Source organism: Mus caroli, chromosome 1, assembly GCF_900094665.2.
Source record: "Mus caroli chromosome 1, CAROLI_EIJ_v1.1, whole genome shotgun sequence".
Taxonomy (NCBI): Eukaryota; Metazoa; Chordata; class Mammalia; order Rodentia; family Muridae; genus Mus; species Mus caroli.
The window spans coordinates 77,925,760-77,943,416 of record NC_034570.1 but is presented as its reverse complement, the minus strand read 5'-3'; the positions used below and the strand labels follow the sequence as shown (position 1 = coordinate 77,943,416).

The 17,657-nt window shown below is 45.0% G+C and overlaps 1 protein-coding gene across 1 annotated transcript in view; it reads right to left on the bottom strand.

Annotated features, from left to right (window-relative positions):
* Positions 1-17,657, bottom strand: part of Fbxo36 (F-box protein 36) — a 65,771-nt gene that overhangs the window by 11,158 nt on the left and 36,956 nt on the right. Inside the window, exon 2 of the mRNA XM_021175000.2 lies at positions 12,551-12,659. Within this exon, the coding sequence (XP_021030659.1) occupies positions 12,551-12,659 (109 nt within the window). The remainder of the gene's footprint in view (positions 1-12,550; positions 12,660-17,657) is intronic.

Below are 17,657 nucleotides of genomic sequence, written 5' to 3'. Positions count from 1 at the left end.
GTTAGTTCATAATGTTGTTCCACCTATAGGGTTGCAGATCCCTTTAGCTCTTTGGGTACTTTCTCTAGCCCATAGTCCCTCTTAAGGTTAGTTATCCTTGTATAAAGGGCAGTGATTTTTTGTTGTTGTTGTTAAGTCTGTGATTAAAAAAAAAAAAAAAGAGGTATGTGTAAAGTAAACAGGTTATCTTTGCTGGTTGCCACCTACCTGGTCTCAATAGGAACCACCAGGCCATACTGGGTCCCCTACGGGGTACTGTAGTAATGAACACATTGAAGATATAAATATGTAGGCATGAGGGGAGGGTGCAAACTGCCCTGATGAGGGGGTGGTAGTGGCTGCAGAAAAGGCATCAATGCTGGCATTTCCTGTGCAAGAAGGGGTACACAGTTTTAATGAGGAAATGGACTTCATTTCAGGAATAGGCAGGTCACTGCTGGTGTAGGCACAGTTCCTCTCCATGGCGCCAATCTTGCCCCAAATTGAGGGAAATGGTTTTACCAAAACTGTGGGCTATTGTCCATGTAGAAGGCAGAGTGGGTGAGGAAGGGGCACAGTTTACTGGGAGAGCACTTGTCTAGAATGTTCAGTGTCTGAAGTCAGTGGGTTCACTGCCTAGCACTGACAGAAATCTTTGCAAATGGAAGAAAGGAAAAGAGAAAAAATAAAAGATGTGGTAGGGACCAGAGGCCTGGCTCGACTGGCTATGGGGCATAACCCTGAACAACAAAGTACAATGACACAGAGTTTTAAAAAGATTTTTCCTGCCATACAAATACTGTCCTGGGCTGCCATTAGAAGCTCTGAGGGCTAATCATCTAACAAGGCCATTTCTCATCCTCTGGATCTCATCAGCACCAGACTCTGATTTGTCGCGGTACCAGTGATTTAACCACCCTCTTCTCAACCCCTCCCCAGCCTGCTCTCAGCCCCTCCCCTTCCTCCTCTCGGCCCCTCCCCTGCGCAGCTGCCTGTGAAGGCGCCACTTTGTTCTCTAAGAAGGAACTTGCATGGATACCCTGCTAATGATTTTTAAGTTCCGAGTTAATCTTTCCCATACTGCACTGTGTCAACACAAACAACACAGCTCTCACCTTAAAGGAAATAAGAGATACGTTTATTTGGGAGCCATACTGGAGTGACCATGGCCTAGGAACACAGATTTAGGTTATCCCAAATTTTATGTTCCAATGTGGGAGTGGTTTCTTAAAATATTATGGTTTTATAGAATAAAGAAAGCCAATCAAAGTGGTGTGAGATTCACTAGAGAAGACTTCTCAGACATGGGTTTAAGCCAGTAGAAAGTCTTTATTAGCTGTCCAGACATGGGTGTACAGGGTCCCAGTGTAACCCCAAGCCTTTCTCAGGGTGAGCTTTTAAGCACCAAACAAACAAACAACAACAAAAACATGTTCTGGGTTGACATACTTCAGTCAATAAGAACAGTTAGCCAGAAGCAAAACTACAGAAGCCAAAAAAGCAAGGTTAGTACACTTCGAGACTTTACCAAACCTCTACGGGCTTTGATGAACTAGGCCTGTTTTAGTTTGGGCAGGTGGTGCTGTCTACTGAGTCTTACAGCCTGATTGGCATTTCCATCATGGAGTCAGTCCTGCTAAGGTCTAGGGGCCTAACAAGTCTGTGGCGCTGTTACAAAGGCAAGTTTAAAATACACTGATAGGTACATCAGAAGTGGTTACAGCAAAATGTGGGAAACTTTTCTAGAGGCCTCAGATGTTAATGACATTCTTAGTTAGCTTTTGGGCTGATGGAAGCTAGGTCTGCTCATTGATAGATCCAAAAACAGTTTTATCTGTTAATTGGCCTGGACCTGCAACATTCCAACCTCTCACTGCAGTTCTGAGCAGTCAGTTCCTTTAGATCTACATGGCTTCTTTCTGGGAATTCTCCTTGACAACAGGAAAGAAAAAGGTTCGTGAAGTGATACAAGATCCACTGGCCTTAAAAGTCTGTAAACTAGGCGGGGCCAAACAGGTCTTGCTGAGTCACCCCCATACCGAAGTGACTAAGAAGGGTCTCAGAACTCAAGCCAGGCTCCAGTTTGTCCTCAAGGCCCAAACCAAAGCCAAAATGGGGCCCAACATTTACCTACTTGTGGTGGCACAAGCCTTTAACCCAACGGGGAGGCAGAGGCAGGTGGATCTTTATGGGTCTGAGGCCAGCTCGGTCTTCATAACAAGCTCCAGACCAGCAAGGCCAAAGACGAAACCCTGTGTCAAAAACAAACAAACAAACAAACACAAACAATATATAGATATTTTTTAAAAATTAGTTATAGGAGAAGTGCAAGCCTCTAGCTTTGCTGTCCACGAACACCCCAGCCACTCAGAGTGGCAGAAAGATAAGGGGGAGGGGAACTCAGAGACAAAAGCCACCTGGCCAGAAGGATAAGCCGGGACCTTGAATTGATTTCTTAGTTCTTCTCTATAAAAATGCTAATGAGGAAAGGATTGAGGCGGCCGATTCCACCCGGCTCTCCAGCCTGAGGGCTTTATGAATAAGGTACTCTCAGGATTCAATTCCTGGGTTTGCATCGGTGATGGGCAGCAGGGGTCTTTGTGCTCTCTCTCCTCCCACCCCCAAACCACGTGACACACAGCACCCTGAATTCAGCCTGCTTCTACTATTTTACTTTTTCTTATTAAAATTCCTTCCTCTCCACCCTCTCTCAACCCCATCTTTACATAGTTTAGCAAATTATGAGGTGAAGATAAAAGCATTAACGGAGGAATATTTCATGAAAACCATTAGTGCTTTGCTTTGTGTATTTATTTTTACTTTTTTAAATGGGGTTTTTAGGGTTAGGTTAGGGACAGGATCTCTTTATGCCATCTTGGCTGGGCTGAAACTACCTATGTAGAACAGACTGGCCTCAAACTCGCTGAGATCCATTTGCTTATGCCTCCCCAGTGATGGGATTAAAGGCAGCAGCCCCCATGCAAAGGAGATAGTCACTCACAAATAGACTAATGGAATGCTTGACATAAACAGATTTGATGTAGAGGCAACAAAAGGTCAGCCAGCTGTATCTGAGGGGGTACAGCAAAGAAACTGCCAACTACGTGACTGCTCCATTAGGGGTCAGGTTTTTATTGTGGTTAAGAGAGAAAAGCTCTAGAGGCATCTGGAGGAGTCCAGTCCTGAGAAGAGCAGATGGGATGTGGCCAGGGCTAGGGAAGCAGGGCTAACAGAGACAGCAAGGGATGGAGCCCAGTGTGCAAGAGGGGACATGGAGAAACAGCAGAAAGCAGCACTGAGAACAGTGAGATAGCCCAAGAGCCAGGGCACACAGATCATTCCGATTATTAGTAATGGCTGGGGGAGGGGCTTCGGCCTGACACTCCAGCAAGATGGTGCAGCAGATATAGGGTGATTGTTGAATTCAGTCCCTGGCACCCACACAAAGAAGAGAGAGAGTTGGCTCCCACAAATTGTCCTTTGACCTCCAGACTTGTGCTATGACTGTGATATGTATACTGCACATGCAGACACACACAGAGGCATGCAAGTACATGCACACACACATAGGCATACAAGAACACATATTCAGCCGGGTGTGGTGGCGCACGCCTTTAATCCCAGCACTCTGGAGGCAGAGGCAGGCGGATTTCTGAGTTCGAGGCCAGCCTGGTCTACAGAGTGAGTTCCAGGACAGCCAGGGCTATACAGAGAAACCCTGTCTCGAGAAAAAAAAAAAAAAAAAAAAAAGAACACATATTCAACACACACGTACACACAACACACACAGAGGCATATAAGCATACCTATACAGCACACACACAACACACATGCATGTGAGCATACCACACACACAATATAATAAATGTTTTTTAATAAAAAACAAGATCCCTCTCACCCCTCTCACTCCTCAGCTTCAAGGAATGGAAATGCATTTTGGTTTGGGTTGGATCAGGGTTGTTTGTTTGTTTGTTTGTTTGTTTTGTTTGTGACAGGGTCTTTCAGTGTAGCACTGGAACTCATTATGTAGACCAGGCTGGCCTCAGACTCACAGACATCTGCTGCCTTGGCCTTCCAAGTGCTGCCATTAACAGCAAGCACCACCGTACCACCTACACTCTTCTAATAATTCACTCCTTCTCTTGCATTACATACCCAGCCCTCTCCAAACAATGTACCTAGCATCCAGGACCTGCCTACATCTGGCTGCATGTACTCTGAACAAAGTGGAGTAGTCACCTCCTTTGACAACTTTTAAGCTTTAACAGTCTGTGGAACACAGTATGCCCAATAAATGCTGATGTCAAGATTGAAGAGCTAATCCAACCTGAGCTGGCTTTGGATACCTGACCCATAAGGCAAAACTGTGTACTTGGGTAAACTTTCAGGGAGAATCTATTATTTACCACCTTATGCCCATGAAAAATTAAAATTATAAAATGTACATCATTCAAATGAGAGGAAGCATGGGAAAGACATTCTCAGTAGAGAAGTGATCAGATGACCTAATCTGTCAAAACAGAAAAACCACCAGTTATTGACCAAACTTTTCCTTCTTTTGACCCCATAAGAAGAGACCCAAAGTATTCAGGGCTCTTGCCAGGCTTAATCCAGCACTCCAGAAGCAGAGGCAGGCAGATCTCTCTGTGAATTCAAGGCCAGCCTAGTCTACAGAGTAAGTTCCAGGACCACCACTACACAGAAAAACCTTATCTTGAAAAACCAAAATCTAGCCGGGCGTGGTGGCGCACGCCTTTAATCCCAGCACTCGGGAGGCAGAGGCAGGCAGATTTCTGAGTTCGAGGCCAGCCTGGGCTACCCAGAGAAACCCTGTCTCAAAAAAAAAAAAAAAAAAAAGAAAAAGAAAAACCAAAATCAGGGGCTGGTGAGATGGCTCAGTGGTTAAGAGCACCGACTGCTCTTCCAAAGGTCCTGAGTTCAAATCCCAGCAACCACATGGTGGCTCACAACCATCCATAACGAAATCTGATGCCCTCTTCTGGTGTGTCTGAAGACAGCTACAGTGTACTTACATATAATAAAATAAATAAATAAATAAATATTAAATAAAAAAGAAAAACCAAAATCATCATCATCTTCTCCTCTACCCCCCTCCCCCTCCTCCTCTCCTCTCCCCCTCCCCTCTTCTAGGCCCTTGAGTACCTTCAGTATCAGTCTTGACAGTTTCTGTGTTGGTTTTTGTTTGTTTGTTTGTTTGTTTGTTTTTTGGTTTTTCGAGACAGGGTTTCTCTGTATAGCCCTGGCTGTCCTGGAACTCACTTTGTAGATCAGGCTGGCCTCGAACTCAGAAATCCGCCTGCCTCTGCCTCCCGAGTGCTGGGATTAAAGGCGTGTGCCACCACGCCCGGCTTCTGATTTTTTTTTTTAAGGTTTTATTTTATGTGTATGAGTGCACATATACATGTGTCCCCTGCCAGGTGTGGTGGCGCACGCTTTTAATTCCAGCACTCAGGAGTCAGAGGCAGGTGAATTTCTGAGTTCAAGGCCAGCCTGGTCTACAAAGTGAGTTCCAGGACAGCCAGGACTATACAGAGAAACCCTGTCTCAAAAAACAAACAAACAAAGAAGCAAACAAACAAACAAACAAAACAAAACAAAACATGTGTGTCACATGCCTGTCTGGTGCCCACACAGTCCAGAAGACTGTGAATCCCCTGAAACCAGAATTCAGGGTGACTCCGGCCACCTTGTGGTGCTATACCATTTCTTCGGCCCTGTGTTTCTGATCTTTACTATGGTTTTGGTGCATATGTGTGAGCATGCCCTGTATGGGTGTCTGCAGGAGCCAGCAGGAAGTGTAGGATCCCGGGGAGCTGAAGATAAAGGGCCCAGAGTGAGTGTGGGTAACAAACCTGGTTCTCTAGCAGAGCAGACACTTATGTTGCCTTTACATCATGTTCCCTTCACATATCTGTGTGTGAGCCCTTCTCTCAGTCCTTTGAGTAAGGGGACAAGATGGTGTGCAGGATGGCTCTGTGGGTAAAGATGCTTAACGCCAAGCTTGACAACCTGAGAGCTCTATCGTCAGGACCCACACTGGGACAGAAGGTGAGAACACCTGCAGGTCCTCTGATCTCTGCCAGTGCATCCTGATATGAGTGTGCATACCTTCGAGCACACACACAAACACAAGTAATTTCTTTTAAAGGCCAAACACCTGGAAATGCCTGTTCAGATGTGGACCACTGGCAACAGTGTGAAAGTTTTCCTTTTGTGTAACTAGAGTTTTTTGGGTCAAAGTCTGGACTCTTATAGCCACAAGCAAGTATACTCATCCAAGTTAGATAATTAACAAGCATCAGTCAGCAGGACTGGAGCCAGAGGCCAGTGGGACCCCTCCTTCTTGATCCCCTTGAACTTTTACCATAAGATATCTCAGGAATGTGTAAAGTTCCAGTAAGGGAAGGCCATTTCCTCCTAATCAAAAGAATAAAATCTGAGTTCTGATCTGCCCAACGACCAGAACCTTACATACAATTGTCCCCGCCCTTAAGATTTAACTCAACTGAGCTGGAGAAATGGCTCTGTGGTTAAGAGCACTGACTGCTCTTCCATAGGTCCTGAGTTCAAATCCCAACAACCACATGGTGGCTCACAACCCCATCTGTAATGAGCTCTGATGCCCTCTGCTGGTGTGTCTGAAGACAGCTACAGTATACTTATAAATAATAAATAAATCAATCTTAAAAAAAAATTAACCCAACTGAGCCTGTCAATCACCAGTCCTTCAGCCAGCTCTCAAAGCCTCAAAGCTAAAAACACGCTAAGGAGCCAGGAGGAATGCTGTCTCTCAGTGAGACAATATAAACCCAAGGTCCTCTTCCTCAAAGCAGTTGCTTACTTAGAAATCGCTGAGTTCAGGCTGGGCGTGGTGGCACACGCGGAGGCAGAGGCAGGCAGATTTCTGAGTTCTAGGCCAGCCTGGTCTACAAAGTGAGTTCCAGGACAGCGAGGGCTACACAGAGAAACCCTGTCTCGAAAAACTAAACAAACAACCAAACAAACAAACAAATAAAAGAAATCCAAAAACAAACAAACAAATCACTGAGTTCTAACTCAGAGACACTCTTTCTTCCTTTTTCTCCTTTTTGTCTCTTCTTTGGATACTGAGCGTGTCGACACTCTGGTTCTTCTCATTCCTATCTTCAGTTCTGTAGCTGCTTACAGACCTCCACTGCTGACACTACCTGCTTGTCCCCCTCTTGTTCTTCCCCTGCCCCTCTTCTTTCTTTTTCGAGACACGGTTTCTCTGTGCTGCCCTGCCTCCTGAATGCTAAAATTAAAGTTTCCCTGCACCGCCAAGCCTTGCTCTCAATCCCTGCCTCTCCCTACTCCCCGTTTTTATTTATATATGTCTCTGTGTGCTGAATAGTTATGTATGTGTATGCAGTGCCCAAAGAAGCCAGGAGAGGGCGCCAAGTGACACTGTAGCCCTGTAAGTGGTTATGAATAGCCTGCTGGGTGCTTGAAATCAAACCCAGGATCTCTGGAACGGAAGCTACCACCTTAGTACCAGCTATACACATTCTTGGATCCTAACGCAAACCCTGTTTTCTTCATTTCCCTTCCCTTCACCTGACTCACCTGCCTTGTGATTTTTCTCTCAACCTCTAATTGTCCTTGAGTTTCCTTCAGAGTCCATTTTTTAAATTCTTTTTACCAATAAGAACAATGGGAACCCAGATTCTCCAGTAACATACACCTTGCTCAATTCTTCTCAGTAACATACACCCTGCTCAATACTCCTCAGGATTCAGGAAGAGAGTCATCAAGATCCCCTTCAGTAACTCTGCTACTGTAAAACCTTAACTCCAGCCTCAAATATGAGCGAACATACTAAGGGGTGGGCAGGGTCAGGTCACTCCACATTCTTTTTGTTTTGTTTTGTTTTTTGTTTTTCAAGACAGGGTTTCTCTGTGTGGTCCTGGCTGTCCTAGAACTCACTCCATAGACCAGGCTGGCCTCAAACTCAGAAATCCACCTGCCTCTGCCTCCCGAGTGCTGGGGTCAAAGGCGTGCGCCACATTCTTTAAAAAAAAAAAGTTTTAATTTTATTATAGTTTATGTGTATGGGTATTTTGCCTACATATATATATCTGTACCAAGTATATGCAGTGCCCATGGAACCCAGAAGAGGGCAATGGATCCCCTAAAACTGGAGTTAAATATAGTTGTGGACTGCATGTGGGTGCCAGGGAATTGAACATGGATCCTGTGGAAGAATAGCCAGTGCTCTTAACCCCTAAGCCTTCTCTCCAACCCCTCAAACTCACATGTTTTAACTTAACATTTTTATTAAGGTTTTAGAGTAACAGGACAAAGGAAGCTATATATCAAGGCATTTTTTCACATACCTGGGGGGACTATCAGGCAAGTGTGGGCGGCAGCAAGCAGCAAGGTGAGGTGGTAGAAGGGCAAGGAAACCCTGCTATGCCCACTAAAACCATCTGAGGGCATTCCTAGGGGGTTGCTGAAGGCTCATGGTCTCTTAAGTTAATAAATTCCAAAAGGTTTCACAGCAGCCCACAACCAGCCACCATCTATAACTATAGCCACAGGATCTGAAGGTCTATTTTTGGACTCTGGTGGAACCGGTACTCACACATGCAAAACCCATGCACAGACACACACATGTAATTAAAAATAAAATAATTAAAAAAAAAAAAAAAAAAAAAAACCCGGGCTGGAGAGATGGCTCAGTGGTTAAGAGCNCNNACTGCTCTTNNANAGNTCCTGNGTTCAAATCCCAGCANCCACATGGTGGCTCACAACCATCCGTAATGAGATCTGACGCCCTCTTCTGGTGCATCTGAAGACAGCTACAGTGTACTTAGATATAATAAATAAATCTTTAAAAACAACAACAACAACAATGATGTCTAAAAAATAAATAAGTCCGGGCATACATTTTTTTTTTGCTTTTTTGTTTTTTGTTTTTGTTTTGTTTTGTTTTGTTTTGTTTTCGAGACAGGGTTTCTCTGTATAGCCCTGGCTGTCCTGGAACTCACTCTGTAGACTAGGCTGGCCTCAAACTCAGAAATCCACCTGCCTTTGCCTCCCAAGTGCTAGGATTAAAGGTGTGCGCCATCACTGCCTGGCTGGCTGGGCATATTCTTAAACACCCATAATCCAAGCATTTAGGAGCCAGAGGCAAGTAGTTCTCTATGAGTTAAAAACCAACCTGGTCTACATAGTTCAATTCAGGACAGCCAAGGTCACATACAGAGACTCTGCCAAAAAGAAAAAGAGAAAGAAAAAAAGAAAAGAGAAAAAAGAAAAAGGAAAAATAATGAAGAGAGAATTCTTTTAAATAATTCATAAGAATGTAGTTACTGAGCTGTGGACCAGCCATTGTTCTAAGTGGTCTCAAAGATCCATCAACAAACAAAGTTCTTACCACAATAAAAAAGACAAAAAACAAACAGCTGGATGCACAGTGCCCCCTTTGACACGGAGTGTGTAGGAGGCGGTATTCCAGGGAAAGGCTGTGATTTTCTGTCTAGTGGTTGGAAGGAGCTAATGAGGCAGTGCCAGCACAGACTGAACAGTAGGCAAGCCAGTGAAGACATCCCAGAAAAATGTCCCTTTTGTGTTTGTTTATTTTTGAAACAGGGTCTCTTGAGGTTGGGACTGTGTCATTGTGTCGCCTAAGGACTGGAAAGAGCTAGAAGATCTGCCTTCAAAAAAACTCTTGGCCAGATAGCGGTGGCACACACCTTTACTCCCAGCGCTTGGGAGGCAGAGGCAGGCAGATCTCTGAGTTTGAGGTCTACAGAGTGAGGCCAGCCTGGTCTTCCAGGACACTCAGGGCTATACAGAGAAACCCTGTCTCAAAAAACAAACAAGCAGCTCCTGGGTGTAGCTGTTTTGGGGAGCCCTTACACTCCCACAGATTGGCCTGTCTCCCAGTGAGTGTCCTGAAGCCATAACACCTGACTACTCTAGAATAAGTGGGCAGGACGAAAGAGACAGAGAAAGAAGGGGACACCAGGAGAAAAACGATAGCGTCACAACTAACTAAATCTTGAAAGTGACATGCTGTTGGGTACCCTGAATCCCACTGGTCACGTGGATCCGCCTGCATACAAGAGTGGTATAAGACACTCAGAGGTCCTCCTTACAGTGTATCTTGGAACCTGCCCACCACTGTCCAGACTGCAGGTTTAGGGATGGGCTGAACTCAATAAATGATAGAAAGAGAGATTCAAAAGGATTTGTGGCTTGAGGTCATCCCCCTCCTTCCCACCCTTCATCCCATCCCCATGGAAGGGGTGTGTGTGTGTGTGTGTGTGTGTGTGTGTCACAGGACAGCTTGTAGGAGTCAGTTCTCTCTTTCTACCATGTGGGTGCCAAGGATGGAATTCAAGTCATCAAGACTGGCAGCGGGCACCTTTACACAATGACTCCTCTACTGGAAACTCTATTTGGATACACTAGTGAGCAGATCCTCATGTGGATTGATCATGGGCACAATTATGTAACTTCCTGAGAGTGGGATTTAGAGAAGTTCAAATGAGACATATTTACTTTACCCTCCTGTGAAAATCAGTTTCTAAAATGTTTAGTTCTTATTTGTGTGTGTGTGTCTGTGTGTGTGTCTGTCTGTCTGTCTGTGTGTGTCTGTGTGTGTCTATGTGTGTGTGTCTGTGTGTGTGTGTCTGTCTGTGTGTGTGTCTATGTGTGTGTGTCTGTGTGTGTGTCTGTTCGTGTGTGTGTATCTGTGTGTATCTGTGTGTGTCTGTGTGTGTGTGTCTATGTGTGTGTCTGTGTGTGTATGTCTATGTGTGTGTGTGTCTGTGTGTGTGTCTGTGTGTGTGTCTGTCTGTCTGTGTGTATTTGTGTCTGTGTGTCTGTGTGTGTGTATGTTTGTGGTGTATGTGTGTGTCTGTGTCTCTGTGTGTGTGTATGTGTGTGTGCGTGTCTGTGTGTGTGTGTGTATGTGTGTGACGTGAGCATGTCACATGTGTGCCATAAAGAGAAATTGAATTTCTGGTCATTGGAGTTTACAGGAAATTGAGAGGCCTTTGACATGAGTGCTGGGAACTGAACTCTGTAAGGCTGGACTATGTTCCTCACCACTGAGCCCTCTCTCTAGCCCTGTGGATGAACAGCACTGAAAGCTAGATATTGAGTCAGCTGGCGGTGGAGCGCACCTTCAGTCCCAGCACTGGGGGGTGAGGGTGGGGGACAGAAATAGGTGGATCTCTGGGTTCAAGGCCAGTCTGGCCAAATTCTAAGATAGCCAGAACTACACTGTGAAACCCAGTCTCAAAAAACAGTAACAGTAACAAAGAGAAAAGAAAAGAAAGCTAGAGCTTGAACCAGAATCCCCAGGGCATAATTACAAACAGACCAGAGAGAAAGGCAGACAGGTGTGACCTCCCAGTCCCATCATCTCAGACTTGAAGACTAAGGAGCCAGTAAGGGAGAGGAACAAGGTCAAAGGACAGAACCACCTCCTCACTAAATACTGCTGAGAGGTCCAGGCAGCAAGAGTGATTTGCTCAGATCCCCTGCCAAGCTCTCTGCATGAGGAAATCTTGTAGAGGACCTTAGTGAGAAGACCAAGGGGAGACGGAAAAATAAGTCAAGCCAAACACTGTCTGCTTAACAATACAGCAAATAGTAATTAAGAGCTGATTATATATAATGCCAAGGAAGCCGTGGAAGGCTCAAGATGACCAAATAACGTAACGTAACCATGATTATCCCCAGCCCAGCACAAGGAAACTGACTCACAAAGGGGCTGAGCCATCACTGTGGCCACAGGGCTGGCTAGTAACAGCTCTGAAGCTCCAGTTGGCTAAATGCTATGGGTAGCCATGAGCCAGTGCTAGCGCTCTCTCGCTACTCTCTCTCTCTCTCTCTCTCTCTCTCTCTCTCTCTCTCTCTCTCTCTCTCTCTCTCTCTCTCTCTCTCTCTCTCTCATTCCCACCCCTCTCTTAGGATGGAGATGAGCAACAGAGACAGAGACTATTGGAGCCGCCTGCAAGTTGTATGGGGACACAGGCTTTGTGAGTCATCAGACACTCAAGGCTCGGCCTTTCAGTGACACAGCTAAATCTGAGTCATCCACATGCCTGTGCCTAACCCCAGGACACTCACAGTACGTGGGTGGAATCACATCTTTCTTCCGTCTGTGATTGTTCTCCTATCTGGGGTAAACAGACATTTATTCACGCCTCCCCAGAAAGATGATGACGACAACATTAGAATGCAAGAGACTCTATCCCAGAAAAGTTTTAATTTTAAAAGCTGTATCTTGTTTTTAATTATGTATGTGTGGGTTGTGCAATTGCCCACAGAGGTCAGGAGAGGGCACTGGATTCCGTGGAGCTGGAGGTACAGGCAGTTGTAAGGCCCTCCTCCCATGGGTGCTGGGAATGGAATTCTGCAAGAGTGTACATACACATTCTTAACCACTAAGCTACCTCTCCAGTCCTCAAAAGTAAAACTCAACTTCAACAATGCATTCTTTCTAAGAACATAATTGCGCTAGTATGCAGTGCCGATACATCTCTGCCACATGTGCTGGGGTATGATCACTCACCTTGGAGATGAGAGTTATCTAGGAAGTCTTCATGACTTTCCTTTGTTTCTCCAGGTTTTGCTGACCGAAACTCACTTCTCAGAGAAATCTTCCACCATCTAAAGATGATCTGTAATTAAACATGAGTGGGTAGAAGTTTAAAAAGGACTTGAGGGCTGGTGAGATGGCTCAGTGGGTAAGAGCACCCGACTGCTCTTCTGAAGGTCCAGAGTTCAGATCCCAGCAACCACATGGTGGCTCACAACCATCCGTAACGAGATCTGGTGCCCTCTTCTGGAGTGTCTGAAGACAGCTACAGTGTACTTATATATAATAAATAAAAATTAAAAAAAAAAAAAAGAGAAAAGAAAACCCTCACCCTGTTGGCCAAATCTTTAAAAAAAAAAAAAAAAGGACTCGAATTCTGGAAGTCATGTTAAGTTTAGGGTGTTTTGTTGACACAGGGTCTCATGTAGCTCAGGCTAGTTTTTTGTTTGTTTGTTTGTTTGTTTTTGTTTGTTTTTTTGTTTTGTTCTGCTTTGGTTTTTTGGTTTTTCGAGACCCAGCTCCCAGGCTAGTTTTGAACTCACTATGTAGCCCTGAGTGCTTGATTCTCCTTTCTCTATTAAGTGTTGGCAGGCATAGTCTACTATGCCTACCTTAAATGTAGGGTTTTGAAAGGTGCCTGTGCTGGGCTGAAGAGATGGTTCAGCAGTTAAGAGCCCTAGCTGTTCTTCCAGAGATCCTGAGTTCATATTGCCAGCAACCACATGGTGGCTCACAAACATCTGTAATGGGGATCCGATGCCCTCTTCTGGTGTGTCTGCAGACAGCGACAGTGTACTCACATACATAAAATAAATAAATCCAGAAGAAGAAGAGCAGGGCGTGGTGGCGCTCACCTTTAATCCCAGCACTCGGGAGGCAGAGGCAGGCGGATTTCCGAGTTTGAGGCCAGCCTGGTCTACAAAGTGAGTTCCAGGACAGCCAGGGCTATACAGAGAAACCCTGTCTCGAAAAACCAAAAACAAAAAAAAAAGATCTAGGTCACATGGCTGGAAAATGGGCCAGTAGTTAAGAGAACTGGTTACTTTCCCATAAGACCCAGATTTTAATTTTTTTAATTAATTAATTAATTTGTTTTTTGTTTTTCGAGACAGGGTTTCTCTGTATAGCCCAGACTGTCCTGGAGCTCAGAACACAGAAATCTGCCTGCCTCTGCCTCCTGAGTGCTGGGATTAAAGGCGTGCGCCACCACTGACCAGAGATTTTTTTTATTTTTTAAGATTTATTTATTATATGTAAGTACTCTGTAGCTGTCTTCAGACACACCAGAAGAGGGCATCAGATCTCATTACAGATGGCTGTGAGCCACCATGTGGTTGCTGGGATTTGAACTTAGGGCCTTAGGAAGAGCAGTCAGTGCTCTTAACTGCTGAGCCATCTTTCCAGCCCCAAGACCCAGATTTGATTCCCTACCATCCATCCACTTAGCTGCTAACAACCATCTGTAACTTCAGCCCTAGGAGATCCAACGCCCTCTTCTGGTCTCCTTGGACACCACATACATGCACAGACATGCATGGGGAGAACACACAGGACTACAAAGAGCTGCCATCACAGGCACTTCCCACATCTCCCCAGCTTCTCAGGGCTCTGCCAGCATTCCCTGGCCTGTTCTGCCCTTTGACCTCCTCAACTCTAGGCTGAGTTTTGATGTACTTTTGCCAGGGTTTCTAGACCAGATTCCACCATGAACTACTTTCTGGTTTGAAAAGCATGTTCTGTTGATTCCTTTTAATTCCCTTCATCTCTACAGATTTACGCTTTATCATTTTAGTGGTGCTGAAGGGATGGTTCTGTACGAGGACGATATACTCTATCTAGTACTGAGATGTTTGAAATGTTAGACTATTATCTGCTGTGCTATCTCTTACAGTTTTTTTTTTTTTAAGATTTATTTATTTATTATATGTAAGTACACGGTAGCTGTCTTCAGACACTCCAGAAGAGGGTATCAGATTTCATTATGGATGGTTGTGAGCCACCATGTGGTTGCTGGGATTTGAACTTCGGAAAAGCAGTCAGCACTCTTAACCACTGAGCCATCTCGCCATCTCGCCAGCCCCCTTTTACAGTTTTTTACTTTGTTTTGCTTTTATCACTTTTAATTGTATGTACATGAGTGCTTTGCCTGCATGTGAGCCTGTGCATTCCTGGCATGCTCCCAGCCTATGAGGGCCATAAGAAGGAGCTCAAGTCCTTAGGAGCTGGAGTTACAGAAGGTTGTGAGTCGCCAGGTGGGGGGTTGGGAATTGAACCAGTAATCACAGCCCTTAAGAAGTAAAGGCAGCCGGACATGGTGGCGCACGCCTTTAATCCCAGCACTTGGGAGGCAAAGGCAGGCGGATTTCTGAGTTCGAGGCCAGCCTGGTCTGTCTACAGAGTAAGTTCCAGGACAGCCAGGGCTACACAGAGATAACCCTGTCTCAGAAAACCCAAAAAAAAAAAAAAAAGAAGTAAAGGCAGGAGGATCAGGAATTCTAAGTCATCTTCAGCTTTGTAGAGTGCGAAGCCAGCCATGCCTCATGAGAAGAAAAAAAACTCAACCCTGTTATGCTTTAAGGCTATAAAGTACCAAAAATGAAATGATGTAAAGGACAGAAATTTTGCTTATTTAAATCAGGGCCTCAGGTAGCTCTGACTGGCCCCGAAATTGTTTTTTGTTTTTGTTTTTTAGGGTTTTTTTGTTTGTTTGTTTTTCTAGTGGGATTTTGTTTTGTTTTGTTTTGTTTTGTTTTGAGACAAAGTTTCTCTGTGTAACAGCCCTGGCTGTCCTGGAACTCACTTTGTAGACCAGGCTGGCCTCCAACTCACAGAGATCTACCTGCCTCTGCCTGCCCAATGCTGGGACTGAAAGTGTATGCCATCTCACCTGGTCTTCCTGGAACTCCCTTTATAGAGCAGGTTGGCCTTGAACTCACAGAGATCCTCCTCTTCCTGAGAGCTGGGTGTTGGGGTTAAAAAGAAAGTATCCTACTGCACCTGGCTTTCTACTGGCTTTGTAAAGGTTTCTTTGGGTTTTTTGTTTGTTTTTTTTTTGGTTTTGTTTTTATTTTTTTATTTTTTTGGTTTGGTTCTTGGTTTTTTTCGAGACTAGGCCTCTCTGTGTAGCCTTGGATGTCCTGGAACTCACTTTGTAGACCAGGCAGGCCTGGAACTCAGAGATCCGCCTGCCTCTGACTCCCAAGTGCTGAGATTAAAGGCTTGCGCCACCAAGCCCGGCTGTTTTTTGTTTTTGACACAAAGTCTAATACAGCCCACGCTGGCCTCCCACTGGCTATATAGGTACCTTGTTGTCCAACTCATTCTCTTACCCCTACCCCCTAATGCTGGTCTGACAGGTGTGCACAATGAACCTCGGGCGGGTTTTGTTTGTTTATTTTTGAGACTTTGTCTATGACAGGCCTGAAACTCACTATGTAGACCAGATCTGACTGCCTTGGTCTGCCGGGCTAAATTTATTCTAAAGGGTACATAAGTATCCCAGGCTAGCTCAGAACCCTGAATGTAATACAAGCAGGCCTGAAGCTGAGAGAAATCCTCCTGTCTTGGACTCCTGAATGCTGGGATTACAAGAATGCACCACTGTGTTCAACTTGATCTAATCTTATTACTGGACCTAAAGTCTGTACCTGAACAAACTGAGAAATGCTTCCCAGGATTTGAATCCATATTTCATTAAAAGAAAAGCACTCCTTTCCAAATTAATAAAAATACAATGCCAACAACTATTTGGCTGTTTTTTATTTTTTTTTTTATTTTTTTATTTTTTTGGATTTTCGAGACAGGGTTTCTCTGTGTAGCCCTGGCTGTCCTGGCACTCACTTTGTAGACCAGGCTGGCCTCGAACTCAGAAATCCGCCTGCCTCTGCCTCCCGAGTGCTGGGATTAAAGGCGTGCGCCACCACACCCGGCTTTGGCTGTTTTTTAAAATGGGCCAAATTATAGTCAATTCATAAGGCAAATATATGTATGGGGGATCCTGGGATGGCCCAAGAGGTAGCAAACTGGTAGACAACAAAACTTCTCTAAGAAGCAGTGCCAAGTTTCCAAATGCTGCCGGAATGATGGTATATCCTCGCACTTGAGAGGCTCAGGAAGGAGGAATTCCAGACTGGACTACCAAGTGAAATACTCTCTCTAATCTACACCACACACACACACACACACACACACACACACAAAACCTTAAACCCCTTAGAGCCTAGCATTGCACTAAGAAGTTCTCAAGTTGCTCAAACCTTTTGAGTTAAATGTTAACCAGAAGGGGCTGGAGAGAGCTCAAGCGTGCTTGCTACTCTCCCACAGGACCTGTGTTCAGTTCCAGAAGCCACAGGGAAGGCTCACAACTGCCTGTAACTCCAAGATATCCCGGGAGATCTGATACCCTCCTCTGGTCTCCTCAGGCATATATTAACACAACACACACACAAATAAAATTAAATCTTAAATTAAAAAATTATAACTGCACTGTAGCTGTCTTTAGACACACCAGAAAAGGGCATCAGATCCCATTATATATGGTTGTGAGCCACCATGTGGTTGCTGGGAATTGAACTCAGGACCTCTGGTAGAGCAGTCAGTGCTCTTAACTTCTGAGCTGTCTCTCCAGCACTCAGATCCTTTTTTATTTATTTATTTATTTTTTCCTGAGACAGGATTTCTCTGTGCAGTCCTGGCTGTCCTGGAACTCACTCTGTAGACTAGGTTGGCCTCGAACTCAGAAATCTTCCTGCCTCTGCCTCCCAAGTGCATGTGCCACCACTGCCCGGCCTCAGATTTTTAACGATGATTTGATTCTTAAATGCTTTAACTTCCCTTTAGCCCACCACCCACCAGAGGCAATGGAAAAAGAAAGGATGGGGTGGAAGTGGACCTGTTTAGAAACATTCTTTGAGCCGGGTGTGGTGGCGCACGCCTTTAATCCCAGCACTCGGGAGGCAGAGGCAGGCGGATTTCTGAGTTCGAGGCCAGCATGGTCTACAAAGTGAGTGTCAGGACAGCCAGGGCTACACAGAGAAACCCTGTCTCGGAAAACCAAAAAAAAAAAAACCAAAAAAAAAAA